We start from the raw sequence: 16,409 nt of genomic DNA, 5'->3' as shown, positions 1-16,409 counted from the left end.
ACATCGCCTGTACCTCAGAGTCATCACTGCAGTCCTCAGTCACTGTGGAGGTGGAATGTTGCCGTGGGAACTTGGTCTCATATACCATAATACTCCACCTACGGGATGAGGAGAAAAAAACTGCGATTACCACTGGCGTCAGACGGCCTTGGCCGGGTTTCCCGAACGAGTTAAGAAGCACTTAACTCCAAAGTACTTCTTAACTCCCATACAAAGGGTTGCTTAAGAAGGGTTCCTTAAGAAGGTTCTTTATCGGGAAATGCGGCCCTTGTCGATCTGCATGTACAACGCTGCCATACTGTGCTGTGTCTCTCAGGCTCTCTCTCTCTGAGCGGTCCAGCATCTTGGTGCTCGCTCTCTCCAGCTTCTCCAGTATTACGTTAGCGGTTAGTGGTTAGGGTTTGGTTAGTCTCCCTCTCTCTCTCTCTCTCCCTCTCTCACCGGTCCAGCATCTTGGTGCTCGCTCTCTCCAGCTTCTCCAGGATCTGAGGGAGCTGGGCGTCGTCGTCGCAGGCCGAGCCCCAGCCCAGCACCCGCGCCAGGTCGTTCCCCGTGCCCAGGGGCAGCACGCCCAGCTGGCACTGCAACACAACACACAAATACAGTTAACACACACACACACACACACACACACACACACACACACACACACACACACACAGACACACATGCCGGCACACACACACCAGGGTAACCTGCCTGAATGACTACCGGGCAGTGGCACTCACTCCAGTGGTCATGAAGTACCTGGAGAAACTAGCGATGAAACACATTGACACCATCATACCAGACTAACTAGACCCACACCGGTTCTCTTACAGAACCAACATGTCCGTGGGTGATGCCATCTCACTGGCCCTACACTCTGCCATCTCACTGACCTACACTCTACCATCTCACTGACCCTACACTCTACCATCTCACTGGCCTACACTCTGACCTCTCACTGACCTACACTCTGCCCTCTCACTGACCTACACTCTACCATCTCACTGACCCTACACTCTACCATCTCACTGGCCTACACTCTGACCTCTCACTGACCTACACTCTACCATCTCACTGACCTACACTCTGACCTCTCACTGACCTACACTCTGCCATCTCACTGACCCTACACTCTACCATCTCACTGACCTACACTCTGCCCTCTCACTGACCTACACTCTACCATCTCACTGGCCCTACACTCTACCATCTCACTGACCTACACTCTGCCATCTCACTGACCTACACTCTACCATCTCACTGACCCTACACTCTACCATCTCACTGACCTACACTCTGCCATCTCACTGACCTACACTCTGCCATCTCACTGACCCTACACTCTGCCATCTCACTGGCCCTACACTCTACCATCTCACTGACCCTACACTCTACCATCTCACTGACCTACACTCTGCCATCTCACTGACCCTACACTCTACCATCTCACTGACCTACACTCTGCCATCTCACTGACCCTACACTCTACCATCTCACTGACCCTACACTCTACCATCTCACTGACCCTACACTCTACCATCTCACTGACCTACACTCTACCATCTCACTGGCCCTACACTCTACCATCTCACTGACCCTACACTCTGCCCTCTCACTGACCTACACTCTGCCCTCTCACTGACCTACACTCTACCATCTCACTGACCCTACACTCTACCATCTCACTGGCCCTACACTCTGCCATCTCACTGACCCTACACTGACCTCTCACTGACCTACACTCTGACCTCTCACTGACCTACACTCTACCATCTCACTGACCTACACTCTGCCCTCTCACTGACCTACACTCTGCCATCTCACTGACCTACACTCTACCATCTCACTGACCCTACACTCTACCATCTCACTGGCCCTACACTCTACCATCTCACTGACCTACACTCTGCGCTGGATGGTCTCGCGAGGCTACCTTGTCTACAATAGACAACAACAACTGAGTCTGTACAACTGTATACTTGATCATTTGAACCAACACCTGACGACACTTGAACAACTGAACACCTTGCCTATACAATACAATAACAATTGTCTCTTGCCTATAAAATAGACGATAACAATTGACTCATACAACTGTATACTTGAAATCTAATAATTGCATCGCCTATATTACGGTCACAGTCATCTGTGATTGGATGGAATAAGTAGATGAGGATGATACTAATAACCTCCTAACCAACAGATTGTTAGTTAATTGCCAGTTTGGGAAACTTATCATATCTAGCTGTGTACCTAGGAACTGGAATGAGGAATTGATTAGTGCTGATAAGATATTGTAAGCACAAGAATTCTAATGTACCTGTTCCTGTACTGGTTATATATGGTGAAAAAACTATGTATTCTATTCTAACAAAGAACCCAGGAGCCAAGATTCCTCTTGAGAGAAGCTGACTTCCAGCAGAGGGCAGAGTGGTTCTAACAGAGATTCAAGATCAGTTTATTCGCCATATACATGGTTTACACATACTAGGAATTTAACTAGGGTTGAGGCATACGCTGATGAACACGACATAGGACAGGGTGCAGGACAGGACAGGGCAAAGAACAGTGCAAATACAAAATACAGTAAAAATACAAAATACAATATAACCGATAAAGGCACAATGCAAATTAGTCAATATATATACAGAATGGAGTGTGGTGAGAGTATGTATGTACGGTCGGTGTGCAGAGTAGGGATGAGATGGTATACCGTAAAACCGTGAACCGCGGTATAAAATGTCCACGGTATTAGAACCGTGACATTCCCTGTGTTTACGATATTACGTTTACGGTATTACACAATGATGCGCTGCTGAAACTTCACATTTCAAGTTGCAACAGTTAATTTTGTAATTTAACATAAGCTTGCTATTAATAAACTGATCTTAATTACAATGGTGTGTATTTTCCATCATGTGTTGCACTGTAGTTCCTTCAAAGTAAAATACTTGTTTTTTTTAATGTGTGTTGGAGAGGTGAAATGCCGTATACCATGAAATACCGTAAACCGTACCGTGTAACTAGATACCGTGCTGCAAAAATCCATACCGTCTCATCCCTAGTGCAGAGTGTGGCGTGATAGATGAATGATGTTTTAAATGTCTTGGTAAGCTGAGGAATTCATATTTTGGACAATTCTATGCTTCCAACGTAATGGGAATAGTTTGGGGAAGGCCCTTTTCTGTTCCAGCACGACTGTGCAAGCACGGTCCATAAAGGCATGGTTGAGTGAGGTTGGTGTGGAAGAACTTGAGTGGCCCGCACAGAGCCCTGACCTCAACACCACTGAACACCGTTGGGTTGAACTACAGTAGAACTACAGTAGAACAGAGATTGTAGCTAAGCCCTCTCGTCCAACATCAGTGTCTGACCTCACAAATGCTCTTCTGGATGAATGGGCAAAAATTCCCAGAGTACAAAAGGGGGGGCCAACTCCATATAAATGCCTATGAATTTAGAATGGGATGTCATAAAAGCTCCTGTAGGTGTAATGTGTAGGTGTCCCAATACTTTTGTCCATATAGTGTACAATGTGTGCAATGTATGTGCTGTTGAGATACTGTATGTGGTACAATCAGAAGTTGTATGCAAGTGGTGTAAAGGCTATAGAGTCAGTGTGTGTGTGGGGGGGCGTTATGGGGAGATATGAGCCTTGTTAGTGAGTCTGATGGCCGTGGGAGTGGAGTGGAGGGTGAACCTGCCTGTTTGTGCAGAGTCAGCGTGTCGATCTCAGAGAGGACCCAGCCCACGCTGCCGTCGCCGCCGCACACCAGGATACGGAATGTGTCAAACTTCTGGAAGAGACGCAGGCTGCCCCAGACGGGAGGAGAGGTTCAGTAACACACACACACATATATATATACACACACACACACACACACACACACATATACACTCCCACACACACACACACACATACATGCACGCACACACACACGCACGCACACACACCTACACACACACACACTCACACACACACTCATATATATATATATACACACACACACACAAACACACACACACACACACACACATACACATACATACAAACACACACACACACACACACACACACAGCAGACTCACCCAAGGTGTGGCCCCCCATTCATGAGGTCGAACACCTGGGCGGGGTTGAGCAGCTGTTTGAAGCGGCGCAGGAACTTGACGCCCTGGTTGTCGCCGCTCTTGGAATTGACGAACACCAGGAGGGGGCTGGTGCAGGAGGGGGGGCAACTGGCCTTCCAGAACCCTGCGGGGGGGCGGGGGGGGGGGGCAACACTGGGGTTGACGACCACATCGCTGGACACACACACACACACTCACACACCACAGCCTCTTCCTCCTCTCATGGGAGCACACACTAGGGATGTAACGATAACCGGTATAGTGATGAACTACGATTACATTCAATTCAATTAATCGCAATAAAATTATCATTAAAACCGTGTTTGATTCCCGCACTTTGAAAAACTCACTGTAAATACTGTCCAGCATCAACCAAAGTTAGCAACAGTCTCAACAAGTTAGTCTCCAAGACAATTATTTTAATGTTTATGCAAACAAAATGTACATAGTGCTGCTAAATGTATTTGTGGTTTTCAATATAAAACTTGGTGAAATGATTTCAGTGTGTTTCAGAAGTTTTTGAACGTTTTCAGCACATTTTAACTATACCGCGATAAAACCAAGAACCGTGATATTTTTGGTCACTAGTCATGATGTGAAATTTTTATATTTTCATACTGTTACATCTCCAGTACAAACACACACACAAACGCATGCACACAGAGGCACACAGACACAGAGGCAGACAAAGACACCTCGTGCAGCACTCACCGTCTGAATCAATGCTGTTCAGGGCTGTGGGGGGGATGACTGACACCTTGCACTGGCCCAGGGGACACTTGGAGGACAGCTGCTCCTTACACGTGGTGTGGACCTGGGCATCAAAACAAACGCCCTTCATCCTCACAGTCCTTTCACATACTCTCAGACTGAACACACAACACACACACACACACACACACACACACACACACACACACACACACACACACACACACACACACACACACACACACACACACACACACACACACACACACACACACACACACACAGAAACACACACACACAACACACACAGAAACTCACCATGGCCTTGCACCAGAGGCAGCGCCAGTCCTGCAAGCGGAGCACACTGCCGCAGGTCTTGTCGCACACGGTGCATTTAGCGCTAACAGGCAGGTTCCCTTCCAGCCACTGGTGTGGCATGGAGACCTACATGGGAGAGACAGAATGAAGGACCCTAGTAACCCACTGACTCCCAAAGACAAGACAGGAGGAATCCACCGCACCAACGCCCAAAGAGGAACATGTGTACACAATACTTTCTGGGAGCTGTGTGTGTGTGTGTGTGTGGGTGTGTGTGTGTGTGTGTGTATGAAGGGTAGGTCTATACTTCTGCTTAAAAGAAAACCATTCATCAAATAATCCTGCCAGGGATAGGTCATTTAGTACACACACAGTCCTACCCTACCCTGTCACACAGTACACACACATGACCCTACCCTGTCACACAGTACACACACATGACCCTACCCTGTCACACAGTACACACACATGACCCTACCCTGTCACACAGTACACACACATGACCCTACCCTGTCACACACTGGCCCTCATGAAAACAATCGTCATTTAAATATCAGTCCCCTACATACTCTGGCCTCGCCCCTGTAGTTTACGGCATGGAGATAGGAAATACGGCCAAAATGAGAGGTTTCTCCGACTCTCGTTCAATAACAACTCTTCACTCTCCATGGAAAGATCCCGTAAAACCATCTTGCATTTTACAATTTTATTTTAAGGGAAAGTTCACACATTTAAAGTCACACAGAGAGCATGCAAGCTGGGTAGCTTCCTTGTTTAATTGTGTAGCCTATCCAAAAACCATTGCACATTGCTGTCAATTTGAGTATTTATAATAATAATAATAATAATCATCATAATAATAGTAATAATAATAAAACATTATTTAATCTTCCATACAGAAAAAAATCCATACAGAAAAAAAGTATTATTGTGACAATAAATTAGAAAGCAATAAAATCTCTAATTAGAGCTAACACCTGTGTGAATGTAAAATGGTGCACATCAGGTCAATAGCCTACCTCGCTCCCCCACTCTTCTCTCCTCGGCTGAACTATAGGTCATCGTAGGTCATGGGTCATCTAGTGCACGGCATTACCGCCTCTTATTTAAATATGTGACTGAAGCCTACCCATTGCTTTTCATTTGTTAATTTTGATTGCTAATTATGTCACTAGTGCATTGTTTGATTGGTGTAACATTAATCTCACTTTCATTTTAAGACTTGCAAGGCTGCATATAGTCTAAGTAGGCTCAACATGAAAGCAAAATTATTCTTACACCAAACACCTGTTTACCCCGTTACTTGCAATGAATAGGGTTTCCCTACGCTTAGATGCCAGTCAGAATCAGTCTCATGACAATTCTCAAACTTGTGTACACGAGCTGAGACTCCACGTGAGATCGCAGTCTCCATTCACATCCAAATTGATAAATGCCGAATTTGGCGTGGAAATGACCTTACGCCCAGTTCTGTCCTACGATCACTTAGTAAATGAGGGCCAGTAGGCCTACACACACACAGTCCTACCCTACCCTTACCCTGTCACACAGTACACACACAAAGTCCTACCCAAACCCTGTCACACAATACACAGTCACACACACAGTCCTACCCTAACCCTGTCACACAATACACACAGTCCTACCCTAACCCTGTCACACAATACACACAGTCCTACCCTACCCCTACCGTAACCTAACGACATCTTGCCCTACCCCTGCCCTATCCTACCCTACCCAAATCCCTACTGCTAACCCTACCCTGTCCTGTTCTCTTCTTTGTTCTGGGAGACAGTAGGACACAAAGCCGGAGTGTTTGGTGTTACGTTAGTCTCTGTTTGTTTGGGTCCAGTCAGCTTTTAGAGGAGCCTCTGACGGGGCCCCTCTCACAAAGGGAACAAAGGGTTAAGAGGCTGTTACCGGGTCTTAACCGTACCAACGACTTGGTGACTAAAAACACAGGTAAGCTGAGAGGCTGGAGTGGCTGGGATGGGGAAAGGGATCAGCAGTGGTGATCAAGTTTAAGAGGTGGTTCTCCCTCAGGATCTCGGACTCACTCACCCCATCCTCGTCCTCGATGATGTCCTTCCCGATGGACGCCAGCGTGGTCCACTTGCAGTTGTTGGTCGCGCGGACGGCGCATCGCTTGTGGGCCTTGAACTTGCACACTGTGGGACGGACGGTCACAGACACACGCTACGGTTCAGCGCCAAGGTCTACACAGTCTGGGTTGGTTTTAATACAGTATACACACGCGCACACATAGATACAAACACACACACACACACACACACACACACACACACACACACACACACACACACACACACACACACACACACACACACACACACACACACACACACACACACACACTCTCTCTCTACAAATACACCTTGGCAGGGTAGATAATACAGAGACCCACACACACCTGCATACACAATGATGCAACATTACCCCCCCCCCCCTTCCCGTAGACGGTGTATTAGATACCGTTGGACTTGACAATGCGTCTAGAGTAACACCACCATTAACTGAGAGCGAGTGAGAGATTAGATTACACAGCAGATACTTGGTACAGTGTTACACTTCCCCTGAGCAGGGTGGCCCACTTCTCACTAACACACAACCCAGGATCTGGGGGAGGCGCTGGCGGTTCAGTAGGGCTGTCAAACTTGGCTAAAAATGATGTTTGAATATTCCTTCTTTAAAAACACATAAGCTTTATTTCCACTGTCATGCCGAACCGATACCGTGTTCAAACAGCGCTGCTCCGGACCCGTGGGAACGGTTACAGTGTCTGTTTCCACCTCTCGGGCTGTTGCGTTCCACGGAATGTTGTTATTGTCGGTTGCCATGGTAGTTTGTTTTGTCTCTTCACATTTCTACTAAAGAACGGTTCTGCTTCACTCAGTACGGTTAGACAACCGTGCCATAGGAACGGTTCTGCGAACGGTTTTGGGCCCAACCGGTCCCATGTGGAAACACCGTCGGAACGGTTACCCTGCGTGCTCAGAACGGTTCGGCATGACCGTGGAAATAAGGCTGTAGGTGCGAACCAGGAACGGACGATGCCGCACTCGTCAGCAAACATACTGCCACCCTCTCTTCACCCTCGGGTTTCTTGGTTTCCAAATACGGTATTTTGAATTGATTGCGTCACTTCGAAATTATGTTGGGGGAAGGGGGCTGTCATGACTCATTTGAGAGTTTGAGGGATGCTCTGTGTTGTATTTTCTGGTAACTGATTGAGATTCACTAATGGAGAATTATTGGGTAATTGAACAATGCTATGCCTTCTGGCATGTCACCCAGCTGGTTGTTCAGTAGGGCTGTTAAAATTGGCCAAAAATTACATTTGAATATTCCTTCTTTAAAAACACATAGGTTTGAACAATTTGAATATCTATTTTTGTGTATTATGTCCAAAAGAAGCTAAAAACGAATACAAGAGACAAGTATTTTTTATTTCAACGGGAGTACATGAATAACATTATACATGTTAATAAACAATGACAATGATTTTATAGGTATATTTATATTCAACAGATTAAATACCTATACATTACAATAAACAAATAAAAGCACATAAGCCTGGGCTAATATTAATTATTTTGCGGTATAAACATTTATCTTTTCCTTGGGATGTTATGTTTAGGCCTAAATAAAATTAAGGAACTCAATTCCGAGAAATGTGACCAACAAAATAAACATCTTTATTAGTCATGCAGTGAGACACACATCACACGGTGTAGGCGGCAACACACACACACACACACACACACACACACACACACACACACACACACACACACACACACACACACGTGGCTGGAGTGTCGTTTTTGACAACCTGGACCTTATTTACGGCATATTATAAGACGTTTCACTCACCGAGATAACTTTGGTGTAATTCGGAGGCCTGTAGAAGAAATTTAAAATCCAGCGCGAGCCAAGTATATCCATGTAATGGCGGCGGACGGGGCACTGAGAATGCAGCTTCTAAAAAATCTATTTTCTGCCGTGAAATGGTTGTTTTCATCAATCTGTCTTTATGAATCGCTAGTTGTGCTTACATAGAGCGTAGGCCTGTTGTGGTTTTTCACATGCCTCTGTAATATGATCTTTAGAAACGTCTTTAGAAACGAAATAGCTTCCCCACTTGCTCCAGCACGCATGCGCACAGTAAATAAGGTCCAGGTTGTCAAAAACGAGCATTCTCCTTTAACCCATTCAGTTGTCCTTTCCCGGAGGCAGCTGGGAGCAGACAGTAGGCAGCGTGCAGGGGACGCGCCACAAGGGCCAAGTGCTCCTGTCCGTCTTCGCCAGGGACGGACAGTGTTAGCGATCTGTTCTTCTGCATGTTTTGCATATTGGGTTCATTATGGGGGAATCCCTTACGAACATGGGGAGAACATGGACGATCCTTCCCATCCACTCTTCTCAGAGTTCCCCCTACTCCCCTCTGGACGCAGGTTTAGAATGCCCAAAACAAGGACAAAACCAGCCAGCACTTCCTTTGTGCCAAGAAGCATTAAATTATTGAACAGCTGTTGATGCCTGTTGCAGTGATGATGATGTTGATGCGATGATGTTGGTGAGGATGGTGATGACGATGATGGTGGTTGGTGACATTGCAGTGTTGGTGATGGGCGTACATTTTAATGTTTTATGTATGCTTGATGTGTGCTAAACAAATTCCCCTCGGGGGCAATAAAGGTTGAATTCAATTCAATTCAATTCATTTACTGCAATTTACTGCAATAATCTGACTATTGACCTTATTCTAAATAAGACAATATATTGATTAAGGTGTTTACATAAGTTGGCAAAATAAAATATTCCATTCATATTCCCGTTTGCATGTTACAGAGCACAGTCCGATTAATGACTCATGAGACACACCGTAGAGGGTTGGCAGAGTGTGATGCAGTGACACCGGTCAAAAGCAGCCGCCTGCTAAATTAATATTAGGAATTTTGTTATTTTCTTTCAACGGTGGTTTTCACATTCAAATGTCTTTTCTATTTTACAATTTGAATGCATACTGAATATTCGTTGACAGACCTATTTTTCGGTTGGGTTAGTTGTTCGGGTGTTCAGTTGGGGTGGGTGTTCAGCTGGGGTGGGTGTTCAGATGGGCTAGTTGTTCAGGTGTTCGGTTGGGGTGGGTTTTCAGTTGGGCTAGTTGTTCAGGTGTTCAGTTGGGGTGGGTGTTCAGCTGGGGTGGGTGTTCAGATGGGCTAGTTGTTCAGGTGTTCAGTTGGGTGTTCAGTTGGGCTAGTTGTTCAGGTGTTCGGTTGGGGTGGGTTTTCAGTTGGGCTAGTTGTTCAGGTGTTCAGTTGGGGTGGGTGTTTTGTTGGAGTGAGTTGTTCAGGGGTTCAGTTAGGGTGGGTTTTCAGTTGGGCTAGTTATTCAGGTGTTCAGGTGGGGTGGGTGTTCAGCTGGGGTGGGTGTTCAGTTGGACTAGTTATTCAGGTGTTCAGGTGGGGTGGGTGTTCAGCTGGGGTGGGTATTCAGTTGGACTAGTTATTCAGGTGTTCAGGTGGGGTGGGTGTTCAGCTGGGGTGGGTGTTCAGTTGGACTAGTTATTCAGGTGTTCAGTTGGGGTGGGTGTTCAGTTGTTCAGCTGGGGTGGGTGTTCAGGGGAAATTAGCCCTATGCACATCACGTTGGAAGGAAGTGGTCTGGAGGAGTACGGCTGAGAGCAGACGGTTTCCCTCGGGGCCGAGGCACCGCCCGGGTAAATACTGTGTCTGTGCGTGCGTATGTGCATGTGAGCACACGCGTGTGTGTGTGAGTGTGTATTAGTGTGTGTCTGTGTGTACCTTCACAGGACAGCCCATGTGACGTGACTCCCGATAGAGCCTCACGGCAGACGTTGCAGTAGGTGGGCCGCGCGTGGGAGCAGGCGTACCAGTTGTGCATCCCAGAGAAGTGATCCATGCTGTACTGGGTGGACTGGGGGTTCAGAGAGAGAGAGACAGAGAGAGAGAGAGAGAGACAGAGTGAGGGAGGGGGGAGGTCAGAGAGGGTCACCACAGCGGAGAGGGACAGGAATGACCCCTGAACTATGAACCTTGGCCTCACCTCAAAGTGATCCCTGTTCTGCACACTCTTCAACGCTGCCATCCAGTCCTCCATTTCCTTCCTGTTCTCAGCACACAGAATGAGTCTGCGACAGGGAGTGATGATCTGTAAAGAGAGAGAGAGAGAGAGAGAGAGAGAGAGAGAGAGAGAGAGAAAATATTATCTTAAGTGTTTTTTCTCTGGGAGAGAGAAATGGCGTGGACAAACGACCCTAGTCACGTGACCTCTGACATTTAGCCGCCACTAAGTAATTGCTGCTCTGAAAACAGTCAGAGGAGCTCATCCAGATATAGACACACCATGAGAGAAGCCGGGGGCAGCAGTGGTCAGGAGGGAACACACACACACACACACACACACACACACACACACACACACACACACACACACACACACACACACACACACACACACACACACACACACACACACACACACACACACACACACACACACACACACACACACACACACACACACACACACACACACACGAAGACCTCTGGAGGGAAGAATGAAAGCGGTGGTTGTGCAATGCTGTGCAATGCTGAGTGACCAGGAACGCAAACAGAGAGGAAACAGCCGATTGGCGGACGGGCCAATCCGAGTGCGTAAATGTGACACACGGCGAGCGTTGGTGCGTTAGACACGCGGTGCACGTAGTGTTCAGATCGTCACATTCTGGCCTGAGAATGTATAAGCAAGCACTGAGCAAGCAACGTTAATTTCCACAGAACGGACGTCAGCTTCCCAGTCCACTTCCTCCACACACAGCTGCTCCACAAAAGCACTTCTGTTCCCAGACGGATAAAAATAGACCCACACGCCTTTCCTCTGCCAAGGCTCTGCGCCGCGAGCAGGCACAACACACACACACACACGCACAACTATTAAAATAAAAGCTCAAACATGTACACCAAGTCGATTAAATAAACAAACCTATAAATACTTCATATGGTCAAGAAGAATTCTGTCTTCCCTGATGAAGGCTCTAAGCTGAAACGCGTAGGTCCAGTTTTCCATTTGTGTAGCCATGCCATAATAAAGGCTTTTGGACGTTTGGAGAGGTAACAGAGGTGAAAGTGAGCTAGCCGTTGGGAGGAGGCAGCACAGATCCCTGCAGATACCGGGAAGAAGAACCGAGGACCGATCGATATCTCTGTCTCTGACACCGGCACCAGCACACCCACACTCTCGCTGAAACACTTTCTCTCACTTACACAAACATGACCATAACCTTGAGTCAACTCTGCATCTCATCTCGTATGACTGCAGGGTTGTATTTCAGTTATATAAGACCAGGACAGGAGCGTCATGTGGGGCAGGCAGGCTTCAAACATCCTGTCTTCCCTGGAACTCAACGTTCACCTTGCCAGGCACAATGTTATCACAGCTTTTTTATCCACACACACACACACACACACACACACACACACACACACACACACACACACACACACACACACACACACACACAAACACAACCCCTCTCCACACACACAAACCCCCCTCTCCACACACACACAGCCCCCCCCCTGCCCACACACGCACACAAACCCCCCTCTCCACCCCCCCGCCACACACACACAGACACAACCCCCTCTCTCCACACACACACACACACACACACAATCCCTTCAACATCTTACACAATCATACACATGACATGGACCCTAACCCAAAACTTCATGCAACACTGTAAACACATACACATAACCTTCAATGGATTGTTATCGCACGCACGCACGCACACAAACCCCTCTCCACACACACACACACACACACACACACACACACACACGCGCGCGCACACACACACCACAAACTTCCCCCACACACACACACACACAATCCCCTATCCCACACACTGAGGCAGGCCAGGCTAGCGTCAGCATATTCTATTGGGGACAATAAACAACGTCATGATGACACAGACGGACTCGTGCTGCCAACCGGCAGACAGAACACACGAGGGCTGGCCGAGAGACCAGCAGGGAAACACACGAGGGCTGGTCGAGAGACCAGCAGGGAAACACACGAGGGCTGGCCGAGAGACCAGCAGGGAAACGCACGAGGGCTGGCCGAGAGACCAGCAGGGAAACACACGAGGGCTGGCCGAGAGACCAGCAGGGAAACGCACGAGGGCTGGCCGAGAGACCAGCAGGGAAACGCACGAGGGCTGGCCGAGAGACCAGCAGGGAAACACACGAGGGCTGGCCGAGAGACCAGCAGGGAAACACACGAGGGCTGGCCGAGAGACCAGCAGGGAAACACACGAGGGCTGGCCGAGAGACCAGCAGGGAAACACACGAGGGCTGGCCGAGAGACCAGCAGGGAAACACACGAGGGCTGGCCGAGAGACCAGCAGGGAAACACACGAGGGCTGGCCGAGAGACCAGCAGGGAAACACACAGGCCTCTGTGTCCCCCCAGCCCCACCCACTCTCATTCCAGACATTCTTCTGCCTTACTTCCAGGGTGAAGTCCAGCCGATTTGGGAACCGTCCCGTCTCCCCCCCCCCCACTTGTTTCCTGGCTCTGCTGCTGTCTGGAGCTTGGAGCACTGAGGCTGATACTCCTGGTAGCGGTCTCTCTCTCTAGGGTATTCCCTCACCAGCTACCCTCCAGAGGACCTCTGACAGAGAGAGAGACACTGCTGACTTCTTCCTCGCTGGCCCTCTGAGCTGGGTCTGTGGTAGTGGAGGATATCTCCCTCGCTGGCCCTCTGAGCTGGGTCTGTGGTAGTGGAGGATATCTCCCTCGCTGGCCCTCTGAGCTGGGTCTGTGGTAGTGGAGGATATCTCCCTCGCTGGCCCTCTGAGCTGGGTCTGTGGTAGTGGAGGATATCTCCCTCGCTGGCCCTCTGAGCTGGGTCTGTGGTAGTAGAGGATATCTCCCTCGCTGGCCCTCTGAGCTGGGTCTGTGGTAGTAGAGGATATCTCCCTCGCTGGCCCTCTGAGCTGGGTCTGTGGTAGTAGAGGATATCTCCCTCGCTGGCTCTCTGAGCTGGGTCTGTGGTAGTGGAGGATATCTCCCTCGCTGGCCCTCTGAGCTGGGTCTGTGGTAGTGGAGGATATCTCCCTCGCTGGCCCTCTGAGCTGGGTCTGTGGTAGTGGAGGATATCTCCCTCGCTGGCCCTCTGAGCTGGGTCTGTGGTAGTGGAGGATATCTCCCTCGCTGGCCCTCTGAGCTGGGTCTGTGGTAGAGGAGGATATCTCCCTCGCTGGCCCTCTGAGCTGGGTCTGTGGTAGTAGAGGATATCTCCCTCGCTGGCTCTCTGAGCTGGGTCTGTGGTAGTGGAGGATATCTCCCTCGCTGGCCCTCTGAGCTGGGTCTGTGGTAGTGGAGGATATCTCCCTCGCTGGCCCTCTGAGCTGGGTCTGTGGTAGTAGAGGATATCTCCCTCGCTGGCTCTCTGAGCTGGGTCTGTGGTAGTAGAGGATATCTCCCTCGCTGGCCCTGAGCTGTGGGTCTGTGTAGTGCGGAAACCTGACAGTTATCTCCCTCAGTCTTTCACAGAGCCGGCCCTGTGGTTCGGTCTGGAGAGATGTGGCATATCTCTCCCCCTGTAGAAGGAAGGCATTTCCAGGAGGTTTTCTCTGCTCGCAGCCAGCCAGGCTCGGAGAGCAGACCAGGCTCCTCCCCCTTCCGCATCGGTGACTCACAAACTTCCTGTCGTCACATCAACCCCCCTGAAAGGGCTAGGGGGAGGGGGCAGTGAAGGCTACAAAGCGACCTTCTTTTAGAACATGGAGAGGGGGGCAGGAAAACACTTTATTGGCTGCCTGGCGCCCCCCCCCCCTCCCCGGCCCCCGCCTGGCTTCTGATAGCAGACAGAGCCAGAGAGCTCCACTCCACCATGAGAAACAGACAGGAGCGAACCAGGAGAGGCAAATCAAAGAGAAAGAAAGAAAATGAAGCGCTACACGCACACGCAGACACACACACACACACCCTTAACACATGAAATGAAATGTAAACACACACTGAGGAGGCTGTGCACAAACTCAAACACTACCCTGACACAAGCGGATATTCACTCAAAAACAGCCACACCCAGCTATTACATCTAAATCTGTCACAAACTATAGGCTGTAAACCTCAAAGACAAAGTCTAAACTTATTTTGTATTTTGGTTTTCACAAAGAGTGAACCATCCAGAAACGTGTGTTTAGGTATGATCTTTATCCAGCAGGGTATGTTGTCATTATCAACATCTTTATGTTGTCATTATCATTCACAGTCTGCAGGTTTACATCAGTTGGGTGATTTCCCCCTCAATGTATTCTGGGACTGACTTCAACACAATAGTTCTTATGTCAGTGCAGCTCTCCAAGGCAAGGTTCTGTGTGGGCCTAGGCCCCCATGATTCAAAATCTAAAGTGAAGCCCTATTGAACCGCGCCATCTTTGAAAAAAACGCACCACTGATACCTTTGACATGCGCAGTCAAAGGTATCGCATGTCAAAGGTATCAATGACGTGTTCTTGTAGTCCACGAACAGATTGGGTTCATGTGAAATGCAAACGCGTGTTCATGGCTCTCCCCGCTCTGAGTTAGCAATGAAAGCGGCTTGTTTATTAATCTACTTTTGTCAAATATATCCGTTGGAAAACTTTTTTTTTTTATACTGGCATCTTAGTTTTAACAGTATAATTGTGACTGAACATGTTTTATTTGCTAATAGGTGGTATTCATTCTGTTTCGAGCTCGGCGGGTTAGCCGCGAACTTCATGCCGCAACATGGGACCCCGTCTCTGGGTGGACAGCTGTTCAACTCGCCTGGGACCAGGTCCCCTGGAGCTATTTCGCCTGGCTGCCCATCGCGTTGTTGTGAACAGACCGAATACCACCTACTAGCAAACAAAACATGTTCAGTCACAATTACTGTTAAAACTAAGATGTCTGGATAAAAAAATATGTTTTCCAACAGATATATTTGACAAAAGTAGATTTATAAGCAAGCCGCTTTTCACTGCTAACTCAGAGTGGGGAGAGCCATGAACGCAATCTGTTCGTGGACTACAAGAACGCGTCATTGATACCTTTGGCTGCGCATGTCAAAGGTATCAGTGACACGTTTTTTTCAAAGATGGCGCGGTCCTATAGGGCTTCACTTTTTCGAGCAGTCAGTGAATGTAGTGACCCTTTCCAGTTCTATGAATACATCCATGT

At 48.5% G+C, this 16,409-nt stretch overlaps 1 protein-coding gene across 1 annotated transcript in view; it reads right to left on the bottom strand.

Annotated features, from left to right (window-relative positions):
- The window catches only part of dgkd (diacylglycerol kinase delta), a 30,648-nt gene that overhangs the window by 10,254 nt on the left and 3,985 nt on the right, over positions 1-16,409 (bottom strand). The window contains exons 4-12 of the mRNA XM_084441342.1: positions 11,236-11,340; positions 10,974-11,106; positions 7,207-7,313; positions 5,146-5,271; positions 4,828-4,930; positions 4,078-4,240; positions 3,693-3,801; positions 442-581; positions 14-98 (exon numbers count right to left, since the gene is read on the bottom strand). Coding sequence (XP_084297468.1) covers positions 14-98; positions 442-581; positions 3,693-3,801; positions 4,078-4,240; positions 4,828-4,930; positions 5,146-5,271; positions 7,207-7,313; positions 10,974-11,106; positions 11,236-11,340 — 1,071 coding nt within the window. The remainder of the gene's footprint in view (positions 1-13; positions 99-441; positions 582-3,692; positions 3,802-4,077; positions 4,241-4,827; positions 4,931-5,145; positions 5,272-7,206; positions 7,314-10,973; positions 11,107-11,235; positions 11,341-16,409) is intronic.

This window comes from Borostomias antarcticus, assembly GCF_949987555.1.
Source record: "Borostomias antarcticus genome assembly, chromosome: 1".
Classification (NCBI taxonomy): domain Eukaryota; kingdom Metazoa; phylum Chordata; class Actinopteri; order Stomiiformes; family Stomiidae; genus Borostomias; species Borostomias antarcticus.
Note: the sequence above shows the minus strand (reverse complement) of the source record. Positions and strands in the feature narration are given on the sequence as shown.